This window comes from Setaria italica, chromosome VI, assembly GCF_000263155.2.
Source record: "Setaria italica strain Yugu1 chromosome VI, Setaria_italica_v2.0, whole genome shotgun sequence".
Lineage (NCBI taxonomy): Eukaryota > Viridiplantae > Streptophyta > Magnoliopsida > Poales > Poaceae > Setaria > Setaria italica.
Window position 1 is genome coordinate 2,995,004 of NC_028455.1, and position 22,562 is coordinate 3,017,565.

The 22,562-nt window shown below is 43.0% G+C and overlaps 2 protein-coding genes across 3 annotated transcripts; one reads left to right on the forward strand and one right to left on the reverse strand.

Moving 5' to 3' along the window:
- Positions 1-234: 234 nt before the first annotated feature.
- LOC101755994 (glucose-6-phosphate/phosphate translocator 2, chloroplastic) lies at positions 235-4,347 on the reverse strand. Its single transcript, XM_004972637.3, has 6 exons — positions 4,059-4,347; positions 2,691-3,184; positions 2,377-2,602; positions 1,636-1,858; positions 1,117-1,330; positions 235-620 (listed from the first exon to the last, which is right to left on the reverse strand). The coding sequence occupies exons 2-6, from the start codon at positions 3,177-3,179 to the stop codon at positions 609-611; spliced, it is 1,164 nt and encodes a 387-aa protein (XP_004972694.1). The 5' UTR covers positions 3,180-3,184; positions 4,059-4,347; the 3' UTR covers positions 235-608.
- Positions 4,348-13,601: 9,254 nt separating this feature from the next.
- LOC101756392 (polyadenylation and cleavage factor homolog 4) lies at positions 13,602-22,555 on the forward strand. 2 transcript variants are annotated; one of them, XR_001164379.3, is made up of 8 exons: positions 13,602-14,020; positions 14,944-15,309; positions 15,540-15,647; positions 16,167-16,865; positions 17,983-18,933; positions 19,038-19,570; positions 20,397-20,529; positions 21,864-22,555. XR_001164379.3 is itself a non-coding variant. In XM_004972639.4 (7 exons), exons 1-6 carry the CDS (start codon positions 13,778-13,780, stop codon positions 19,554-19,556), a joined length of 2,886 nt encoding a protein of 961 aa, XP_004972696.1. In that variant the 5' UTR covers positions 13,604-13,777; the 3' UTR covers positions 19,557-19,570; positions 21,864-22,555. The 2 variants fall into 2 exon arrangements, 1 of the variants encoding a protein (XP_004972696.1); XM_004972639.4 differs by lacking the exon at positions 20,397-20,529 and having other exon boundaries at positions 13,604-14,020.
- The last annotated feature ends 7 nt before the right edge of the window (positions 22,556-22,562 follow it).

A 22,562-nucleotide genomic window follows, 5' to 3' on the forward strand; every position in this document is an offset into this window, starting at 1 on the left:
TGTAGGAACACAAAGAATGAAAGAATTCCCACACACCCCAAAAAGATCCAAAAAAAAACCTCAAGATTGCAACCATCATGCATCATATTTCATGCACTATGCACCTTTGATGATTTCAAAACTGGCAGTTAAGGCAAAGCGAAACAAAGCACTACTGTTCATTCTATTGCAGTCTTGATGTTTGTCAGCTCAGACAATCTCAAATGGAGGTGAATGAAGAAGGGTGCTCAAGTATTCATGGTGTGAAAGTGAACCCTGCTAAACACTGGAATGCATAAAATTCGAATAACCCTTGATCAGCACAAACTATTGAAACCGGGATTCGGATGACCGATTATATACCCGGAAACAAACAGCATCGGCGAACTCCGTTACAATATTATTTGGATACACTCAACCACACTTGATGGCCTATGGATTTCAGTTTGTGGTCAACAAACGAGTGACAGGGAAACAGCAGCCATTGATCCATTATTAGACCTCATATGGAAACCTAACCCTATATCTACATGATGCTTGCACAAGCAAAACTGGATTCGTTGATTGCTACTGATTCTGCGGAGACGTTCATCATCCATGGCCCTCCTGATCTTGCCAAAGTTTCAACCTCATGCCTTTGCCTGCATCAGAATGCAATTTTGCAGGGAGTTTAGCATACATATCACTCACTTGATGAATCAAAATCCATACAGCACAAGATTATCAGTGATTTTCTCTTTCCAGTTTTGTAAATAAGGTTTTGCAAGCACATAATTCTTATCACTGTACTGTATGTATTTCAATGTGGAAGAAACATTTTAAGATTTATCTTCATGCCTACCTACAACTATGCTATTCTGACGTTACTAACCCTCAAAGCAAACCATCCTACTAGTTTGAATGATACTTGCCAAGATTGAAAAGTAGGATAAAACAACTAAGCATATAAAGAAAGTAAGCTATGCCAATTTTTGCACTTGTTTGTCATAGACCACACATCTGTAGACACAGATTGACTAGTGAAAACTAACGCTACACATAAATTCCTTTTTCTTTCCCTAGTTCAGAAAACAATGATCATTTCAGTCTATACAGGAAAACAGCAACCACGTGGAAATTATAAAACAGCCAAATTACCTGAGAGTACAGGAATGTGCCAAGGATGGCAATGGCAGCTCCTAGCGCATTGACAGGGCGGACAGGTGTGTGGAAGATGATGATTGACGAAACAATCACTGATATGCGCTTCATTGTATTGCCAATGCTAAACGTCAATGGAGAAATCTGATCCAGAGACATGTAAGACACCTGGTTATACAAGTGGTAGAACACGCTCTGAGCAGCAATCCACCTACAAAATTCAACAGTAACACATTAGAAAAATATCAACATGTATAAATTTGTGATATGAGATTGCCATAAATACTGACACTAATCCAGCATATTTTATAGTCCTTCATAAGGACAGCGATGAAGTCTAACATGTATATGCCCAACAGAAGAGTAAAAGAAATAGTCATGCAAGTAGGTCTCCCTCTTAATATAACAAGAACATTGAGACCATTTCAAGCCACCTCATGCAGTTTGGGATCATACTACAATCTACAATACGACAAATATAGAAGGAAAATTGTAAACCATTAACTTCTTGTTTACCAGATAACATTTGGGCCAACTTCCGCAAGAGCCTTTTGCCAACCAGCAGCCCACATTTGGGGGCCTTCCATAGCAATAGCAAATGGAGTTAGTATGACAAGGGACATTATTGACAGGCAAGCATAGTAATTCATGCCACTGACAGACTTCCCCTTCATGCCCTTCTTCGAGAAGATGTTGCGGAAAACAAATGCAAGGTTGGATATCATAGCACCCATAAATCCTGGTGGAAGGCAAATGGTTTACATTAACATCATGAAAAGGAGAACAGTTGTTTCACCTAACATGAGAAAGACTTTAAAACAATTCAAACTTATTAGCAACTCCTATTTTGTCTCTCTCTAAGCTTAAATCTAGGCATGAAACTTCACGGAAAAAAATGGGAGAAAAAGGACATCAACGCGTTTCATTTGTTAGAAAAGAGGACAAGAATATACATATGTAGCTTTTTTCCATCTAGGTTCCTTAGACCATTAATAATTCTATCTATTTTTCAGAATTTTTTTCAAGTCTCCATAAGTTCATGAAACGCACAGAAATCTAGATAGAGATTATAGAGCAAAAGAGTAATTTCACAAATCAAATTTCTTCAAAAGCAATTGGAAGCAACGGCCTTATTTAGCTCATAATTAAATGCATGTTTCTAAAATTTAGCCTTTACACTAACAATTCAAAAAAACCCTACATTAATTTCTAAGCAAGTAATTGGAAGAGAATACCAAAGAAACAATTTATACTTACCAACCATATTAAAGTTCAGCTCTGTGACAGCAGCTAGAGCACAACCACCAATGATTGGAAGAAGAGAGAGATAGACTGGAACTGGGAATGTCTCCCCAAGGATGAACCTCGACACCAAGACACTGAATGCAGGTTCCGCACTTTTAATTATGTGCGTGAATGATACTGCCACCTTAGACATGCTCACCGTCGCAGCAACATGGCCAATTGTATGTGCCACAGCAACCTTCATCAATTAATCAACAAATTCGGTTACACTTTTTTCCATGCAGATACAATAGAAAAGAACAATGGACATGAAAGAACCAACTCACCGGGAAAAGGACTTTCCAGAAATCTAGGTCGGTCTTGGGAGCCTCAACAAGACGGGTGGCCCATGAGAAAATCATCATCGCAGAGCCGCAGGCGAGGGAGAGTGTGGAGGTGAGCCAGGGGTATGGGAAAGCATTGAGAACCTTCTTGTTGTAAATGTTAAATATCACATTCAGCGCCCACCAGGTCGCAAAATAGATGGAGATCTTTAGCTTCTGTGCACCTTCTGACTGGACTGGCACCACTTCAGCCTTGGACTCCTTGTCATCAGCAGCAGAAGCTGCGCACCGGAATTCAAGTGGCTGCCTCTGAGCCTTAAGCTCGGCAGTGCGCGGACCATCTAGCGGTGCAAGGTAGAGTGGTCTGAGGGAGGAGACCACATATTTTGAGGGTTTGAGACTGGAAATGGATGGAATTGAAGCTGATTTTGAGCGTAGGCTGGAGCCTGAGAAAGCTGCAGGGGCAGGAGAGAGCCTCACAGAAGGTAACATGGCTTCTGCAGATCAACAAAGAAGGTTTTAGATGGCAGCATATGAAGTACATATAGAAAGTGACACAAAAGCTTGGACTTTTCCCTCAAAAATTGAATAAAACAAATTCTGATGTTGCTCTGAATAAAAAGCTTTCTTTGTGTTGCAGATCAATACATCAGCGCTATACAGAAAGCGACATGAAAACTTTCCTCAGAAGACTGCTTCGAAGAAATTCTAGATATTTCTCTGGTCAAAGGTGTCATTTGAAGTAATATCATGAATAATCGAAACATAAACCTTTCTTCACTCAACAAGTCATCAGCTTCTTGCAAAGACAGTACTACAGAATTCTACACGGCAAAGCCACCGCCATCTAAAATCTCATCGATCGATCCCCATATGCTAAAAGCTAAAATACGAGATGAGGACAAATTGCATCCAGGACATCGTTTTCGAGTTGTAATCTACACGTAAGGGTGTCACCTTTCTTCTTACGAGGGTTCGAACACCCGTGATCTATTCAGGCAGATTTCACATGCAAAGCACCCACCTTTTTCAGTTAATACCCATACGCACAAGGGGAAAAATAGATTGGCCTTGAATCGAGGTAAAAAAAATGGATGAAAAAGGGGAGAAACTATGAAGGTGATGTGGTGCACGGGTGCAGTCGGGTGTTGTTATAGCGGCAAGTAGCCGGCGCCAGCAGGTGGTGGCGGCCGGCACGGAAACGGGGGTGGGGGGAGAAGGAAGGCGGCGGCCGTGGTTCAAACGGCGGCCGCCGGCGCTCCCCCAAGGGGTAAAGTCGTAAAGATCATCCACCGGCTATGCAGACTAATACAATAAATAAAAAATAAAAAAAAGGAACGAACTTTGCAGGATCAAAAGAACGGATCTTACCTTTCCTCCCACAAACCAATCAAGAACGGCAACACCTCTTCCCGGGATCAATCCGCCCGGCTCAAATCAGAACAATAGCAGCTGGTGACGGCGGGGGTTTTCGCGAGGGATTCGAGGCGGGGGCGGAGCCTCTGGATATATGGTGGGCGGGGAGAGACGGGGATCGCACCGGGCGGCCCTTGGAATCTGAGATGGGAATTCGGAGATCACAAGGAAGAGCAGGAGGTGGCACGAGGAGCGGTTCGCTTCCGGCGAGTCGCGAGTATAAAGGGGGAGGAAGGTGGCGGCTTGGTAGGTGCCGGTGCGCGTGTCTTTGTTTATTTTTTTGCCCTTTTGACGAGTGGTTTGGTTAGGATGGGGAAGTACGGGGTCTTTTGTGCAAATGTCTTTTGGAGGGAGACCAGGGTACCCGACCATAGTTTTGGGGTGCACATGGGTTTGGTTTGGGGTTTTATGGAATGGAACAGTGGCTGGTGAGGCATGCATTTCATGTGAACTTGTTCGAAAACTTAGGAATTGATCATTGGTATAATCTAAGTTAGTTAGCTTATGTGTTAGGTTCTTCAGATTTGTTTTTAATCTAAAATAGCTAGGGTCCTCAGGTGCTTTTGTGCTACGCTTCATCAGATGTTCTTTGTAATATTTGCTAGTACATGTACAGCATGAAAATATGGCACCCTCACTGTAAAAAAATATTTTTTTCTTCTTTACATTGATGTAAGGCTGAAGCATGACTTTTGTAGACGATAGAATACATTGTAATTTAAAAAAAAAGGTTTTCCATGAAACTATGTACTCATAAAGCTTTTTACTTCAGTTAAAAAAAAAAGGCATGTCACCCTTTCGTAGAATATCTCATATCACCGAGTATACATCTTATGTCGCTTTTCAACTTTTTTCCTTTTCTTTCATCTCATCAATGATGTGAGAGTTTTTCCCGTATTTGTGAATAACTGATGAGATGATGTAATCCATTGATATATATTGGTATCAGATTTGCACAAAATGCATTTAAGAAAATATCAACAAAATAATAAACGCATGCCATTATATCAACAAAATCAATTTACATGTGTTCTCTTGGTTCTTTTTTGATATCAAAACCTTGGATGATAATTTCTTTCTCTAACTTTCTTTTGTCCGGGAAAAAAAGGTACAGACAAACAAAATCGATGCAGTGCACTGCAGAAGCTTCTTCGTATCTTTAATTATCAAGATCATCATTTGCATACTAATCTCTGCAGTAGCCGGAACCAACTAATAAAAAATACAAACGCCCACAATAAAAAACACATCCCGTACTACTTTTTTTTAAAAAAACGATCCATTCAGGTCAATCTAGGTTCAATTTTTACAAACAACCCCACCATTTCCCAGGGCTCAATTATTCGCATCTTCAGAGGGTGCACATGCAAAACCGCTGACCAGAGAAAGGTTTGGTGCGAGCATATTCCGAAACTGTCCCCAAATTTCTCGGGGAGCCAATGAAGCTTCAAGGGCTTCAGTAGGTAGGTGAACCCTGAACCTGAACCCTTTGGGGTCTGAGGACAATTTTGACCTCTGGCGCCTGCTGAACCCCGGCGGCTCTTCTGCTAATCCAAGAGGTCAGCAGCTGAACTGAACAGCCGTGATGAGCTCGTGACATCACAGCTGCAGCACACCAAAAGTGCTGTGTTAGAAGGCTTTGCCAATTTGGCCTCTTGCACTCTGATTATTCTGTTGCAATGACCCAGGTACATCTGTTGCAATGACCCAGGTACATCACCAACGGTCCTACTACGATCATTGTGTGTGGAAAGAAAATTAGTCCTGAGGTTCCGTTTTAGAGCACGGATGGTCCATGGCATAAGCTGAACACAATAACAGATTTGAACTATGATTATGGTCTTTGTCCAAATCCCCCGATCCAAACAACCAAGATCTAAGGTTGAAAAAGAAGCGAGAAACCTATTGTTACCAAAAAATGTAAAATGTTTTTTTTGGCTCCATGGATTAGTTTTATTTTTTGAAGTTGATAATCTCTAGCTCTAAGTTCTCGGAGCTAGAGTTATGACCACACTAAGGATACATACTTCCCCATTCCAAAATATAAGCGCATAAAGTTTTGTCATAAATCATCAAATATAGCAAGTCCATAACAACTCCAGTGCACATCTTCCTCTCAGTAATTAATGCAATAAGCAAACTACTCATCTTAAATATAACACTGAATGATGGCAACATGGTCATTATACCTCTCATCCTAATTCTTGTGGCCTAGTCCAAATGAGCTGTTCCTTTTTTTAGTTTAGATAAGTCGTCCAAGCATGTGTCTGCGCCATGCTAAGCAGACCCATAACATCTTCAATCCATCATCATGCTATAATAAAAGTAATCACGAGTAAGAGAAGGGGCTTATCCAATAGTAGCAGCCTAGAGAGAGAGTCCACTACATAGCAGCCGAGAGAGAGAGAGAGAGAGAGAGAGAGAGAGAGGAGAGCAGATTAGCAGGCTGTTATGGGCAGGTTGGTTGGGCGGCTTGGTAAAGGGCTTTCGGCGATGTCGCTTTCACCACGCCGCCGCTCCCGTGCGTGCGCCCTGAAAACCGCCGCCTCCGCGCGATCCCCTGAGCACTGATGAGCTCGATGGCGCGCCAAGCCGACGGAACTGCTACCCGCCAAAACAAAACGGAGGTCCTCGCGCTCTCAGACTTGAATCCTTCAGGGTGCGTTTGGTTGGGAGACAACGTAGAACGGGACGGTCCCGTCCCAGTTTTTCAGGATGGGATGATCCCATTTCTTGTTTGGTTGAATGGGATGGGGTCGTCCCAATTTTTTGTTTGGTTGGAGAGATTGCGACAGACGGGATGAGCACCGTTTTCTCCTTCCGTTAGACACCGTTTGTGGGGCCCACTCGTCATACTAACAACGTCTTCTTCTTCCTCCCTATCTTCTCCTTATCTTCTCCCACCGGCCTTATCTTCTCCCGCCGGCCTCCTCCGGTCCTCTCCCGCAGCTCGGGACCTCGCCCCCGCCGACGTCGGGCCCCGACCGCGCCGCCCAGGGCGCTCGCCCCCACCGGCCGAGGGCCCCAGCCGCCCCAGGGCCGCCGCCGCCGCCGCCCCTGCTCCACCCCGCCTCCCCTGCTCCATGCCGCCGACGTCCCGGCCGCGGCGGAGCTCCCGGCCGCGCTCGCCCGGAGCTCGCCCGCGCAAACGGCGCGTGACGGGGGCGAAGTGGGATGCCCCCGTCCGCTCGTTTTGGTGGGATGGGGGCATTCCGCATCTGGAGGGAATATTCCCTCATAGGGATGTCCCCATCCCACCTGTCTCCAAACCAAACACGGGACGAAGTGGGATCGTCCTGTCCCGTCCCACTTCGTCCCTCGAACCAAACGCACCCTCAGAGTTCAGACTTGAATCCTCCTGTGCCTCGCCCTCGCGTATGGTCGCTCCGTGCGATCAGGATCAGATGATGCCCAAGAACGAACAAAGCAAGAGCGTGATCACTGCTGCACCTAGCACGCACGCATGGGCAAGCTGTCACCCTGTGAATCGATCGAGCTGATCGATCTCGCTGATTGAAGACGAACACTTCGATGCGTGTTTCCGGAGTTGTTTTTGTACTCGTCGGAGCTGCCAAGACGCAAGTACCAAGGTGGCTAGGTCCTTGGGAAAACCACTTGGGAACCAATAGTAACATTTTTGTTTGCGATCGGACGGAGCTATTTTCTTTTTCTTTTTATGTAATATAAGCTAGCTTGTTAAGGAATAGGGGCGTGCCAGTGCCATATCTCTTTTCTTTTCTTGTTCTTTTTCTTTTTTTAAAAAAAATATAGCATACGGTGGGTCACCAATCTTGTCCCAGATGGCTCAGGTAGGGATCTCGGAAATGAGAGCCAGATATTTTAGTCATCGTAAACATTGTATATATGTGGGGGCACACGTGAAATCTCGATGGGCTGCTATAGTAATATGTGTATACCTGTTAAAAAAAATTGACAGCACTACTGCTACTTGATGCAGGACTGCGTGTTATCCGCGTGGGCACCCGGCCCATTCGTCCAATGTGTGTATTCCTACCACTACTCCGAGATAAGCTAGCTACACAACTTTTAATCATTGTTGCCCACATCAGTTTCTTTTTTTTAGCAAAGAGCCCAAGTCATTTTCTATTTTTCTGAATTAGAACACACATAATGATCATTCTTAATGTAGGAATCCCGGTTAGGATCTCGGGCCCTCCTCGAGCTCTCAGTAAGCCACGCCGCCCCGCTAATCAACGCCATTGGCTAGATTGCTGCTGCAGCGCTGCAGCTGCAATTGCCAAGCAAGCATTCTGAGTCTGAGTTGTAGGCCTGCTGCCCCGTGCAGCTGCAGCTGCTTATGCAGCCAGCACAAACAAACAAAGCCATTGATTCACCGGTCTTGTTGGATCGGGCAGTTGAAAAGAGCCTTGTCAGCTAGCGTTTTTCAGAGTCTTCTTGGGAACTCCCATCCTACTAAGCGGCGACGGCACCATCGGTAAGGTGCACTCGCCTCGCCATCTCCCCGACGCCGCTCACAGCTTGGCGTTGTCCATTCAGCACCCCTTCCCTGTTCTAGTGGTTAATTTCAGGCCTCGTTTGGATCAGAGCTGATTTTCAGAATCCATAAGCTGTAATATGAAGCTCCTCCGAACAGGTCCGATTCTAGTTCAAATTTCAGAATCTAGATTCTAGATTAAGCTCCTCAAAGGTTGATTTTACATGAATGCAACCATACAATTAGATTTTGGAATAGGAATCCAAACAAGTGCACCTTGATTTTGCCCAGAATCCAGATTTTAAAAATCCATCCAACCCAGGATCCAGATTTTGAAAATCCATCCAAAAATCTAGATTTTGGAAATCCATCCAAAAATCCGGATTTTCTGAATCCGGATCCAAACGGAGCCTCAAGCAAACACGACTCCCACGCGTCTTCTACGGCGCCACCACAGCAGGCCAACAGCAGTACCAGCAGCAGTTGCGTAGCTGCCATTCACGTAGCAGGCGAGCCTGGTGCCTTCGCCTGCCTGCGTCCATGCCCGTCGGCATGCAGCACTCTCGTTTGACCAGTGCAAGGATGATTCCCTGAAATTTGATGTCTTTTTGTTCCTCCTCGATCCCTATTTCTTCAGAGAATGTTTTTTTGAAAAAAAAATCTTCAGAGAACGTGATTGCCAGGATCAATAGGTGAGCTGATACTGTATCAAAACGCTCATCATTTATTTATGTGCCACCATGTTGCAGTCTCGCTCCAAAGTCATCATCAGCGTCATCTTCGACCTCCATCGTTGAAGTTAATTCATGGTAAGATTATTAGCCTCTAATTTTTCAAATACTTCCGAGCATCACTCACTGCATATCAGCGTATACAAGATTTGTAATATGCATGAATCATCTGCTGAAATTCTACATTATTCATATGGCCTTATTCTGAGTATAATGGCTCTATCTAGATAGTATAAATCGGTTTAGAAGTAATGGGAACTACTCTTTAACCAAAATTGCAGGATAGTCTGAAAGAAGAACGGAAGACTGTTCAGCATTAAGCTTTCCATTTAAAAATGGTATTCTTGGGATTCAGACATGCACCGAGTACTTCCCTGGTTGTTCATGAGGAGAATTAGGGGCTGTTTGGTTACTTTTGCTTATTTTTAGCACCCGTCACATCGAATGTTTAGATACTAATTAGGAGTATTAAACGTAGACAATTTACGGAACCCATTACATAAGTGGAGGCTAGACGGGGAGATGAATCTATTAAGCCTAATTAGTCCATGATTTGACAAGGTGTTGCTACAGTAAACATTTGCTAATGATGGATTAATTAGGCTTAATAGATTCGTCTCGTCGTTTAGCCTCCATCTGTGTAATGGGTTTTGTAAATAGTCTACATTTAATACTCCTAATTAGTATCTAAACATTTGATGTGACATGTGCTAAAAATAAGCAAAGGGAAATGCCCCCTTAGTACTGGATATACTAAACTCTAAGAAGTGTTTAATCACTACTGTAAAACTGAGCATTGGTCTTAACCTTAGTACCGGTTGGTTTTTGGCCCGGTACTAATGTGAGCATTAGTACCGGATCTAACAGATAGCTCCCCAGGAGCGCCCCCCCCCCCCGACCCCTTTATTATCAGTTGGGAGCTCCACCTGATATTAATGGTCTCCCATTAGTACCGGGTGGAGCCTCCACCTGGTACTAAAGGTTCTCGGGCACATTAGTATGCGGTTGGAGCTACCAACCGGTACTAAATGACCTCCTGACCGTCAGCTCCCGTCGCCCCATCCCCATTATAATCCATCCACGTTATTCCTCTTTGTCCTCTCTCTCTCATGCTCTCGTTCTCTCTACTCTCTCCTCCTCTCGTTCTCCTCCTCTCGTTCTCCCCTGCCACCGAGCTCCTCTCTGCTCTCTCCTCCTCTCGTTCTCATTCGCGGCGGGAGGGCGGCGGGCGGAGGGATTTCTTTTTTTATTATTTTTTAATACCCCTTTAGTACTGGTTATTTGACCCGGTACTAAAGATCCCCTTAGTACCAAAGTAGTAATACTGGTTGCGCAACCGATATTAAAGGGGGGCTAAGAACTGGTACTGAAGGCTCTTTTCCCGGCAGTGAATTCTGAGATTTAAATATGTGGATGTTACTTTTAAATTCCAATCTTATAAGTACAAGATGGTACCTTGAATCCCAGCTTGTCATGATTATATTGGGTATTTTAAATATTGTAGTGATGGCTCTTATAAGTACAAGATGGTACCTTGAATCTCAGCTTGTCAAAAAAGTTTAGTTGGAAAAAAATTTCATGTGGAGCAAAGTAATAGAAATTCATGGAACAAAATATTAATTACACATGGAACAAATCATATAACTCATGGAATAAAAATATATAAACATGGAACAAAATAAAATGATTCAGAGAAACAAAAAATATACATGAAACAAAACATAGGACTTGTAGAAAAAATATGCATGGGACTAGCTGAATAAAAATATACATATGTAACAAATCATAGAGCTTATGGGAAAAATATACATAACGACAAATCATAGGACTCGCAGAACAAAATGCATTGACTTGCGAAAACAAAAAAATATACACAGAATAACTCATAGGACTCACTGAGAAAAAATATACACAAGAAATAAATTAAATCATAGAAGCTCATGGAACAAAAATTTATATAAAAGAATAAAATTTTATAGAACAAATTTGGGCTAAATCTAAGATGGGCTCAATTTGCTCAACCTGGGCCAAAGAAAAAGATGAAAGAAAAATTGAATGAAAAAAATGGAAAACAAATCTAATAGCTAATGAGTCCATAACTAACATTTAGATGGGCCAAAAACTAGCCTAAAGTATAGTTATATCATAAGAGCTTTGTTAAAATTATTGTTAAGTACTACATGTACTTTTTTCTTTATTTTTTTATGACCGTTGATCTAAGGAATGTAACTAAAAAATAAATTAAATTAGTACCGATCCCACTGTTTTTGGTACTTGGTCCCACTTATTTGGTACTTTTTCTATAGGTACCTCTAGGTATTTCCTCTTTCCAGTATACGATTTCTCGGGATGGATGGCTCTCTTTTTTCCGATCATTGAAAAATCCTCATATCATAAATAGAGATGTGAGGGGGTGGTTGGAGTTGTTGCCACCGCATGATCGGAATATATCAATCCCGCCACACAACTTCCTTTTTTCTAACCCTAAAAAATTACATTTATCTTGATATGATGATTTATCAAAATTACAGCATCCAAACATGCCCTAAGTATGTTTGAGGAGGTTTTTTTCACACCAAGAGAGAATAAAAGTCTTGTATGCTCCGACCAAAACACACCTAGCCCATTAGGTGTTCTGAGCATGCCTAGGCTGCTATCACTATGCACAATGCATTTATGTTGTTTTTTTTCCGTTTGTTGGATGACATACTTGGCACATGAAAGAATAACAAACATATAGACTTTGCCATAGATGTCTTGGATTTGGGGGCGCGTTTCGTTAACAGCCACCATGCGCCACGTCTAAACTGCGGCACGCCAAGTCCACTTGAGTTGCTATTTGGTAGGTGAGTAACCTTCGGCGCGCCAGAACAATTCAGTTCACTCGCAGTTAAAAAACTTGCCGACCTGCGGCGCCGAAAATCGGCGCCAAACCTTCGGTGGCGCCGCAACTGCGGTGTGGCAGACAACGGCCGGAACCCAGCAGGTTGTTGATGCCCTATCCCAAACAATGAAAGTGTGAATATAGCAGGGGTGTTTGGTAGACAGGGACTAAACTTTAACCCCTGTTATATCAGATGTTTGACACTAATTAGGAGTATTAAATATAGGTTAATTACAAAACTAATTGCACAACCCCTAGGTTAAATTGCGAGACGAATCTATTAAGCCTAATTAGTCCATGATTTGACAATGTGATGCTACAGTAACCATTCGCTAATGATGGATTAACTAGCATTAATAGATTCATCTCGCGATTTAGCCTAGGGGTTCTGCTATTAGTTTTGTAATTAGCTCATATTTAATCCTCCCTATTAGCATCCAAACATCTGATGTGATAGGGCTAAAGTTTAGCCCCTGATATCAAACGCCTTGGAATGATGCCCCCCCCCCCCCACCACATAGCACGATGCATTATTTATGCTAGCAGGGCATTCACATGCTGGGCACATGATGCTGTGCGTGCTAACACTTTGTGATGCAAAGCCTTTACCATGCTACAACAAATTTTTGGTAATATGCTATGTTGAAGCATAAATTTGGATGTGCTAAAATTGTAGCACATGCAAGAACCCTTTTGGTTCTCCTGCTTGAAAAACATTGCTGATGCATGTGCCGGACATTGTGATATGAATGCATGATCGCATTGCATATCACGCATTAAGGTCAAATGATTTCCTGTGACTCTCGTTCATTGCAAGCATGATTGCTCGTATAATATACATTGCATCGTTCCATATCTTGTCCTTCTGATTTGAATTTACTGTTAGTACCGCCACAACGTGTTGAAACAAAAAAAATATATTAAAATGTTCTCTTTATGAATCCATTAAGGTCAAAATGATTTCCTGCGACTCTAGCTCGTTCATTGCAAGCATGATTGCTCGTATAAAATACATTGCATCATTCCATATCTTGTCCTTCTGATTCAAATTTACTGTTAGTACCGCGACAAATGTGTCGAAACAAAAAAAAATATCAAAAAGTTCTCTTTAGGAATCCTCCATACATGTTTATCTCAATGATCTCTGGGAAGGGTTATTAAAATTGAAGTAGACCATCTAATCTTTTTCCTACCATTATACAAACACATGTATATTGTACATAAAAAAAAATACTAACATGGTTCCTCTTCTTCATGCAGTTGCTCCACTGTCCGATGAATAGTAATACACCAGAACTTGCACCCCGTTCAATCGGGTGCGTCGGATCTCGATCGGACGGCTCATCCCGGCGCCGTACCTCCGTTACCGCAGCAATTAATTTCCTCCCAGAAACTACAGAAAGAGCGAAGGCGGAGCCGAAACGAAAAGAATCGCGGAAACGCGATCCTCGCCGTAAATCGCCGACCCCGTCTTCCTCCCCGCTTCCGCTCCCACCCCCTACCACCACATGCCTCGGCCTCCCTCTCGCCGTCGCCGCCACCCCAAACCCTAGCCACCCCCCACCCCCCACAACCCGAGACCCCTAGATCCTGCCCCCGCCCGATGGCGGGCGCCCCCGCGGCGGGCCAGGTCGTGGAGCGGTTCCGCGCGCGGCTGCGCGAGGAGGCGGGCGGCGCCGGGGGCGAGCCGGGCGCCGCCGCGGTGGTGCGCGTGTACGCGGAGGCGCTCCGGGAGCTCACCTTCAACTGCAAGCCGGTCATCACCGAGCTCACCATCATCGCGGGGCAGCACGCCGCGCTCGCCGCCAGGGGCATCGCCGACGCCGTCTGCGCCCGCGTCGCCGAGGTCGGTTTGCTGCTCCTTTTGCTCTGCTCCTCCTGGGATAGTTGCTCTTTTTTTGTTGGGGTTGGCTGCGAGGAAGCTTGGGTTCTGGGTGCTGCGTAGTCTGTGGTATGTCAAGTCTCGCCGTGTGGTAGCTAGGGTTTGGGGATTGGTGTGCTTGTGGTGGAAGTCGACAAATTCCGTGAAATTGATGGAGTACCTTCTGCTCATAGCTTTTGTAATAGCTGCATTCGGTAGAGATTTGTTCCCCTTTGGAGGAAGCGATGTACAAATAATCCAGTCTGTCACTCTGCTTGCTGTACCTGTTTCATACACTTGTGTTTAGCAACCGGTGTGGAGTTTTCTTAGGTTGGATTGAATTAATGGAGCTTATGTGTATGAGGTTTATTTCTCTTGAACTTTCTGCGTAGTACAATTGGGGAACCGACTTTCACATGTTGGGATATGTAGCAACTGAGTAAAAATAGGTGTCTGCGCACTGAAGTTGCAAATAGCTGTCACTACAATTTGATAACTGCCGTTTGAGAGGCGAAATTTTAGGAGGCTTAGGCTGTAATATATGAATGTGTTGCACTGATTTCTCCATGGAATTACAATAAAACGAGTTCATTTTTTGGGTTATTGGTTGCACATTGAGTCAGTTACTTGTTTTCTTGTTCTGTCGTCGATTTGGTTTTATTTAGAAATATTTTGTAATAGGCTGTTTTGCTGCTTTTCTTGAAGATGAGAGTCAACATCTTTAATTTTAAATGGAAATAATCCTAAGATAGTAAGCTACCAGGGTGCCCTGCACTTTTTTTTCTTTCTGAACCTGTTGGCTATTTGAGACTCTTCAATTCACTTTTTTTCTTTCTCGCATGATGCATTTTAATAAAGTGCCTATACTTTCAAGGTTCTTTTTCATTTATTCTGCGATATTCTTGCAGGTGCCACCTGACCAGATATTACCATCTTTGTATCTGCTAGATAGTATTGTGAAGAACATAGGGCGCGAATATGTAGACCGTTTTGCCGCAAGGTTGCAGAAGGTATTTGTTGATGCATACTGTAGAGTTCATCCCAGCCAGTATGCTTCAATGCGGCGCCTCTTTCGTACCTGGTGGCCAGTGTTTCCTTCTTCTGTGCTTCGTGGCATCGAGGACGACCTTCAATTTTCTCCCTCACAGGAAAAGCGTCCTGCCATAGCGACAAATCCACATCAATCAGAGTCTCTATCTCCTAGGCCCTCTCATGGCATACATGTAAATCCCAAGTATCTGGAAGCACAACAAAAATTGAAGCAGGCCAATGTGGTAAGATTTTTTGTTAATACAAAGTATAGACAGTAGAATTACTGGTGTGTTTGCTGTTGTGATTCAAGTTTGATAATTTTAGACTAACGGAGAAATGTATGACACAGTGTATTACTGTAGTATATTGTTGCACAACATGGTGTATTCTGTCAGTCGTTATGCTTTAGTTAATTTTATTTTAACTTGATTGTTGATGTTGATATTTGTCCTCTATATTTCCTTAAATTCAGATGCATCAGCCTGCCGTTCGTGGCACTAGGCAAATGGCTGATGTGGAGGAGGATCTGATAAATGGATTAACATCGAACGGCTTGCGAGGACGTCCTTCAATGTTTCAGGTATTGAGAGCACATCTGCTTTGGTTGCTCCTTGTCATTCTTATGACTAGTCTCCTGTATCCTATTCCAAGTCTGTCTTCCACACCTCCGTATACTTTATGGCACATAATAATACTGGCTTGGAAAAAGAAACTGTCTTCTGTTTGTTTTACTCTCCTGATTGGTTGACAAAGGGAAACCTTTCCTTTATATTTTTGGGGAATGCTATATTTATTTTAAGACTCTAGCATGCTTACCTACTCTGCCTCTGTACCAAGTCTTCAAGAGTTCCTACCAATTCTTATACCTGATTTAGTATTGCAAGTTTGCTCTTAAACAACCAAACTTATCTAAATGACTTCGTAGATTGCTTGAGACAATGTTGGGTGCTTTATTTTTTCTAAGGTTAAACAAAACCCAAGTACTTCAATATGATAATAAAACTGCTCATTTTTTTTTGGTTTTATTCTAAGCTATATTGTAGCACGCGCCTTTTACTTTATGATGACTCATACTCTGTGTTCGGAATCATATGGGCAGAAATCTACTGTGCAGTATGCTGATGATCCTGATCAACAAGATACACTCCGATCTCTTGCTGGAACAATAAGGGCAACATCACCACATCTGTTGAGTGCACATCCATCTGATGCCATTCTAGATGGGCCATTAGACACTTCAAGGAGAAACCTGTCCAGGTCGCCACCTCTTGATGTGTTCCCTAGGAATGCGTCCCCCAAGAGAGTGCTAGAGAGGCTACCACCATCTCGTTCTATATTGGGACCTGATCCCAGAAGATTGCCTGATCGGAATGGCAGGTCGAGATGGACCTTCGACGATGGTGCACGGCGGCCTACAATCAGCATGCTTGATGAAGAGTACAGGAAGCAAAGTGCAAGAGAACTTATTGACGCTTATGGGAATTCTCAAGGCCGAGATGCTGATGAAAGAGTTTCTAAAATGCAGCGCCTGGATTCAAATGGGATGGCTAGTGCACGAAATTGGCTCACTTCAGAGGAAGAAGAGTATTCTTGGGAGGACATGAGTCCAACTTTGACTGATCGAATCAGAAGCAGCGTGCCATCATTTCCTCCTGGAACCATGAGAGCTGGATTTCCTGGGGCAAAAGCAGGGTTACTGGAATCTGATATTGGGAGGCACAATTTTCCAAGCCAAGCTCCTCGATCATCGGTTGATGGCCCACCATTAAATCTTGAAGATAGGATTACTGCTGCAAGTGTATGATTGCCTCATCTTTCTTTAATTATAGTGGATAGATACATTAGCATAACGCCTTATGTGCCTTTCATCATTCTGCCAGTTTACGAATAATTTTTTATCTTTTATACCCTTCATTTATTATAGGCTTCCTTGCTCTTAAAAAAGTTAGTCTCCAGTACACAAGTTGGATTGCTGATTTTAATTTGATATATTTGTAAAAAAAACATTGTTCTAAAAGGTAGCTGCCTTGGTGCTGCGTGCCAACTAGCCATGCTTTTCCCATCATTAGTACCTTCAGCTGGGCTGCTGCCTAGATGCATGATGAGCTAGTTGTGATCTGCTGGCAGCCATGGCCACCAGAAGAGGAGCAGAGGTAGTAATGAGGAGGAGCCGGCAAAGGACCGGCAAGAACATGACTTTATGTGCCCCATTCTTCATTCCTCTCCCCATCATCTCCTTAACTAGGTCACATGTCACACGCCCCCTGTATTCCTCTTCCCGTTCTGCCTTCCTAGAGCCTAGTGCCTAGTGCCTTTTAGAACAATGCAATATCAGATTTACTCATAAGCTTCAGTTGGCTAATCTAGGTGCACAAAAAGGTATTCTTGCCAAATTTCGAAAGATTTAACCACATGTATCATGTGGCCATCCTTCTTGACTGAAAGGAATGGCCATAGTCTCTGTGTATACTGATTATTGCCGTGTTATGTACTTGGGAAAAAAATCTGTGAAAAATTAGTCAGAAAACAATTTTGTGCCATCACATGCATGTGTTAGGGAAGCAACTTCCCCATCATATTTTTTTGGCAGTTTACTCCTTTTATTTCACATTTGATGTTAATAATGTCTGCCCTCAGTTGTGCATAGATTTCAGAAGTTTTTAAAAATGCATGCACCATGAGGAGGATGATCCGACAAGCTCTTGGTCTTCCAGCCTTAGATGTTTTTGGACACTGTTCATTCTTTCACCACCTTTTTGGCTTATTATGTTTGTGTTTAACTATAAAATTTCCAACATTTTTATCGATGCATCAAATGTAATTCATATGCAGACTTGTTCACCTGTCAATGTTTTATTTGCATGGATCTACTCTTAACACCTATTGACAAATTTGTCATTTTTTTCCCTTTGCAGCATGCTAACATGCCTACTAGTAGGAGACATCCTAGCAATTTTGGTGTTCAGAATGGAGCTCTTTTGGAGTACCAGAGTTCTGAGCATACCCTCAATCATGGGAGAACTGCTACCATGCAAGCTCCACCTTGGCAGCAGCCTACTGGTCTGCCATTACGAGTACAAGCACCTGAACATCCATCAGTACTTGATAGAATACCACTGCCTGCTGACGGTGAAATGCCAGTCAAGAGACTAGAGATCGGTGGTATATACAATGCTTTGAGTGCAGATATACCTTTGGTGGAGAAGCACAGGCCGTTAACTGCTGCTGCCCCAATAGAATGGCCTCCTCTTCATCATACTCAGTCGCAAACTTTAGTACCAATTCCACCTGATACAAAACATGTTAGAAATGCAGCAGATAGTCTAGAAATTAGGCCATTTGTTAGTCAAGGAGCCAGTTCATCTGTATTTGTTCCACGGCATCAATATGATGCCTTGGATCGGAAAACACTAAGTACCGGTAGCTTAGCTCAACCACCATATCAGCACCAAGATTTGTTGCCATCAAGTCAACAGAATCAAGGTGCAGTTTTGGGAAACCAAGCACAGCCTCATCATCCTCAACAGTTTCATCCCCATTCCCATCCCCACCATCAGGAGGCTTTTAGAGGCTTTGGCCCGGGCATGTCTATATCCCCGTTCCCAGGACAAGGGGGTAGTGCAGCATTGCCACCAGTTTCACTTCTGCCCAGCTCTTTTTCTGGTCCACCTGCTGTGCCACCATATGGCATGCCGTCTGTGTCCAGTTTTCCTAGGCCACCACTACCTCCCGGACCGCCACCTGGTTCGCTGCAGATTGGTTCATCATCATCACAAGTTGGTGGCCCTCAACCATTTGTGTCTGGACTATTGAGTAACCTTATGCGGCAAGGTGTAATTACATTGGGACCACATAGCCAACCTCAGGTACTTCTCATGCATTCGTGCACCTTATTGCTGGTATATAGTATTGTTCTGTTAATATGCTTGATGTTAATTGAATGGTGTATGTTGTGAATCTTTTCCTGTAGGACTCAATTGGAGTTGACTTCAATATAGACCTCAAGGTACGGAATGATTCTGTCATCAATGCTTTGTATCAGGATCTTTCAAGACAGTGCAAAACTTGTGGCCTTCGGTTCAAATGCCAAGAGGAGCATCGTGCTCACATGGACTGGCATGTTACAAAAAACAGAAATTCAAAGAACCGTAAGCAATCTTCACGTAAATATTTTGTCACTGCGGAGGAATGGTTAAGAGCAGCAGAAACAGTTGGAAACGATGGGGTTCCCGCTTTTGTGCCCTCAGACCCAGTCCCAGACAGCAAGGAAGAGAAAGAAATGGCTGTTCCTGCGGATGAGGAGCAGACAGCTTGTGCATTATGTCATGAACCATTTGAAGATTTCTACAGTGATGAGACTGAAGAGTGGATGTACAAAGGTGCAGTTTACATGAATGCACCAGATGGTAATATTGATGGTTTGGAAAGGTCACAGTTGGGACCTATTGTCCATGCTAAATGTCGATCTGGGCCCAGCAGTACTTCTTAGGATGGGCATAGCTGGTGAGTATCTGTAGATTTCATTGTGCTATAATTAACGTATGCAAACTTTTACATATGTCTTGAGTTTAACCTCACTGGAGTCAGGGGAGATTATCTCCTTGCTGATTTGGCTGTTTGCAACATGTTTCAGCTATGGTTATATGAAACTTCATGATGATATCTGATTAAATAAGAATGCTGGATATGGATATGCAATGTTTTCGTTCATGATAATTATAGTTTGCGTTCAATGCTCTATCAGATGAAGATACTCCTGCTGTGCGAGTTAATGTTTGCGGTTTTTATTTGTTTTTATGTATGTGATATTCTTTTAACTTCTATGGTACATGTTGACTATTGTTACCATGCTTTTTCCTTTTTATATTTGGGAGCCATTCTTTTTTGTGTCCATTAGAAAGTTGTTGCTGAACCCCGCAGATCCATCATATGGATTTTCCGAATTTCCAGTTCTACTAGTATACTTAATAAAATGATCTTTCAATTGCTCCATCTATGTAAAATAGAAATGTGAACATATGCTTGTTTAAGTGTTGTTATTTAAACAGTGCAAACCCACAACTCTATACATATATCATTTAATTTGATCTGATGATGATTTGCACAAGTCATATTTTCATAGCATGGCTATGCTGTTAATATTTCTCAACTTTTGATATCTAGTATCTAGGGTGGATAGAAGCTTAAGCAGGCTTTGGTCTAATCTCTACCTAATATTAAAGTGCGGTTGTTTCTTCCAACCGTCCAGGTTGTTTTGCAAAAAAGTCCCTCAACTTTTTCATAATCAACCCGCAGTCTTTGGAATATGTCTTGATGATTTTGCAAAAAGGTCCCCAGATTCTTCGAGGCGAGAAAATGTGCGTTGGATGGGAAGCAGACAAGGGGACGCGGATGATGTAGAAAAGAAATCCAAGGGCTTGGATTCATTATCGGCGGGACAACAAAGTGGAGAAGCACCTGACGTACGTATGGAGTTTTGTCGCCTCCTTAGTTTTATTAGTAGTAGATTGTTCAGCTGGGGAGGCGGGCAGGACTCGCGGGGTCGATGAGATTCACAACTATCAGGGCGGTTAACGGATCGGCCATCTGGAAGAGAAATTCCCAATGATTAGCGCATGCAGTTTGGTGAGATCTGCAGATAAAGTAAGAGGCATTGCTGGTAACCTGAGTCATTGGGTTCGAAAACCATCGCGATGTTTCGGGCGTTCATCTTGTTGTGGCTTTCATGCTCTACTACATCGGCCATCAGATTAATAGCCCAATCAAGTAGTGCTGCTTCCACTGGTGGTAACATAGAAGCAAGGAGGGCACACTTAGAAGGGAGGTGGATGGAAACGAGAAGAGGAGGAGAACGCACTCCTGCTCATGGCGGCTAGAGGCGTTGTGGCCTTGCGCTTGATGCGGGAATGAGGCTAGGCACGGGGAGGACGAGCGCTTACCTGGGCGACGGTGAGGACGGCAAGATGTGCAGCGCTTGGGTGACGGGGAGGATGGGGCAAGATGCGGGTGGTGCCGATGGACGAAGAGGTAGCGACTGGCTGGATGATGATGAGTACAGGGGAAATTGAATGAATATGTTAAGCGGTGAATTTTTTTTATTTCCATGTGGGTCCTACTTAATAAACATATGGCATCAAACCACCCACACATATCTTCTACTACTACACTTGCAAAGAGAGGATTACTAGGGACAACGCACCAACATATTGTGAAGTGAAACCAACATATTAGGAACAAACGAATAATAAAGTGAGAGCAAGTAAGGACCTGTAGCAACGCACGGGCATTTCGGCTAGTTTAGAAAAAAGGGGGGATAATCACCCATCATGCATCACTAACCTGCAAACTATAATGCCTACCAATCAGAGATTCAGAGAATACTAGTAGCGTTTCTATTTCATTTTGCCATATCCTGTGGCCTTGGTGCAAGCTTTCGCTGTACAATAATAGAATTTAGTTATTTGCTGGAATACTAGTTGCAACAATTTTATTCTGCTATGGCTTCAGAAAGGATCCTTTCATGCTACTTGCTGTAATAGGAAGATGAAGTGTTTTTTATAAAGCCTCCAGTGAGCGTTGCCTGCTGGATTGTCCTGAAGAGTGTATGATCCTACGAAGTGGGGTTCATTGGTTTGCTCCTTTTGCAATAGTTATGGTTGCTTTAAAATGTATATGCTTGTTGTAACAAATCATGAAACTTGCCGCCATCTAATGGTTAATGAAAAAATCCCTTTGAAGCGCATCATAAAAGATATAGCTGTGCTGATTTGCTGACTATTTCTTATCTTTATCGCAGGTTTGACTTAATAGTTCTTTTTGGATGCGGCTGTAGACATGACCTGTAAACTACCGTGAGACTCAGATTTTGGTATGATTACTTCTTTCCTATCTGGCTCACTTGACAGCCAGTGCATAGAATGTTAACGCGACAATAGTGTAAACTGTAAAATCTTTCTGTAATTCAGTGATTGAGCATCAGTAATCTACCGTACAATCACTATTGTCAAATTGTGCTTGTGCCCTATCATTTTGTCCTTCTGTAGTTGCAGAGTGCTTCATATCTAGGGTCAGGCAGCACAATTGGTGACAGGCATATATGTAACCATTGTTTCACTAGACGTGAAAAACAATATCTTTGTATTGTTCTGCTTTCTTTCCCCTTGTTAATATCTTATGCAGGATAATATCGAAGGTAGCTTACAATTTACAAAACATCGAAGGGATCATGCAAGATGACCAAGAGTTGTGGCATCTGTCTACGGCTGTCCTGAACGGCTGAAGGGACTAGATGCTATCATTGCTTTTTTTATTTTTCTTTTAGTATTTTCTTTGTAAATTGAGAACATTGTATAAAGTGTTGTGAAGATTATTCTTGGTCACTTGTATACTTCCATCTTGCTGGACATGTTTGTGCTAGATAAAATCAGATGAGAATGTTTTTAGACCTTATACTTTGTTTCGGAAGTTATGCTCAGGCAAATTGCTCTATGGAAAG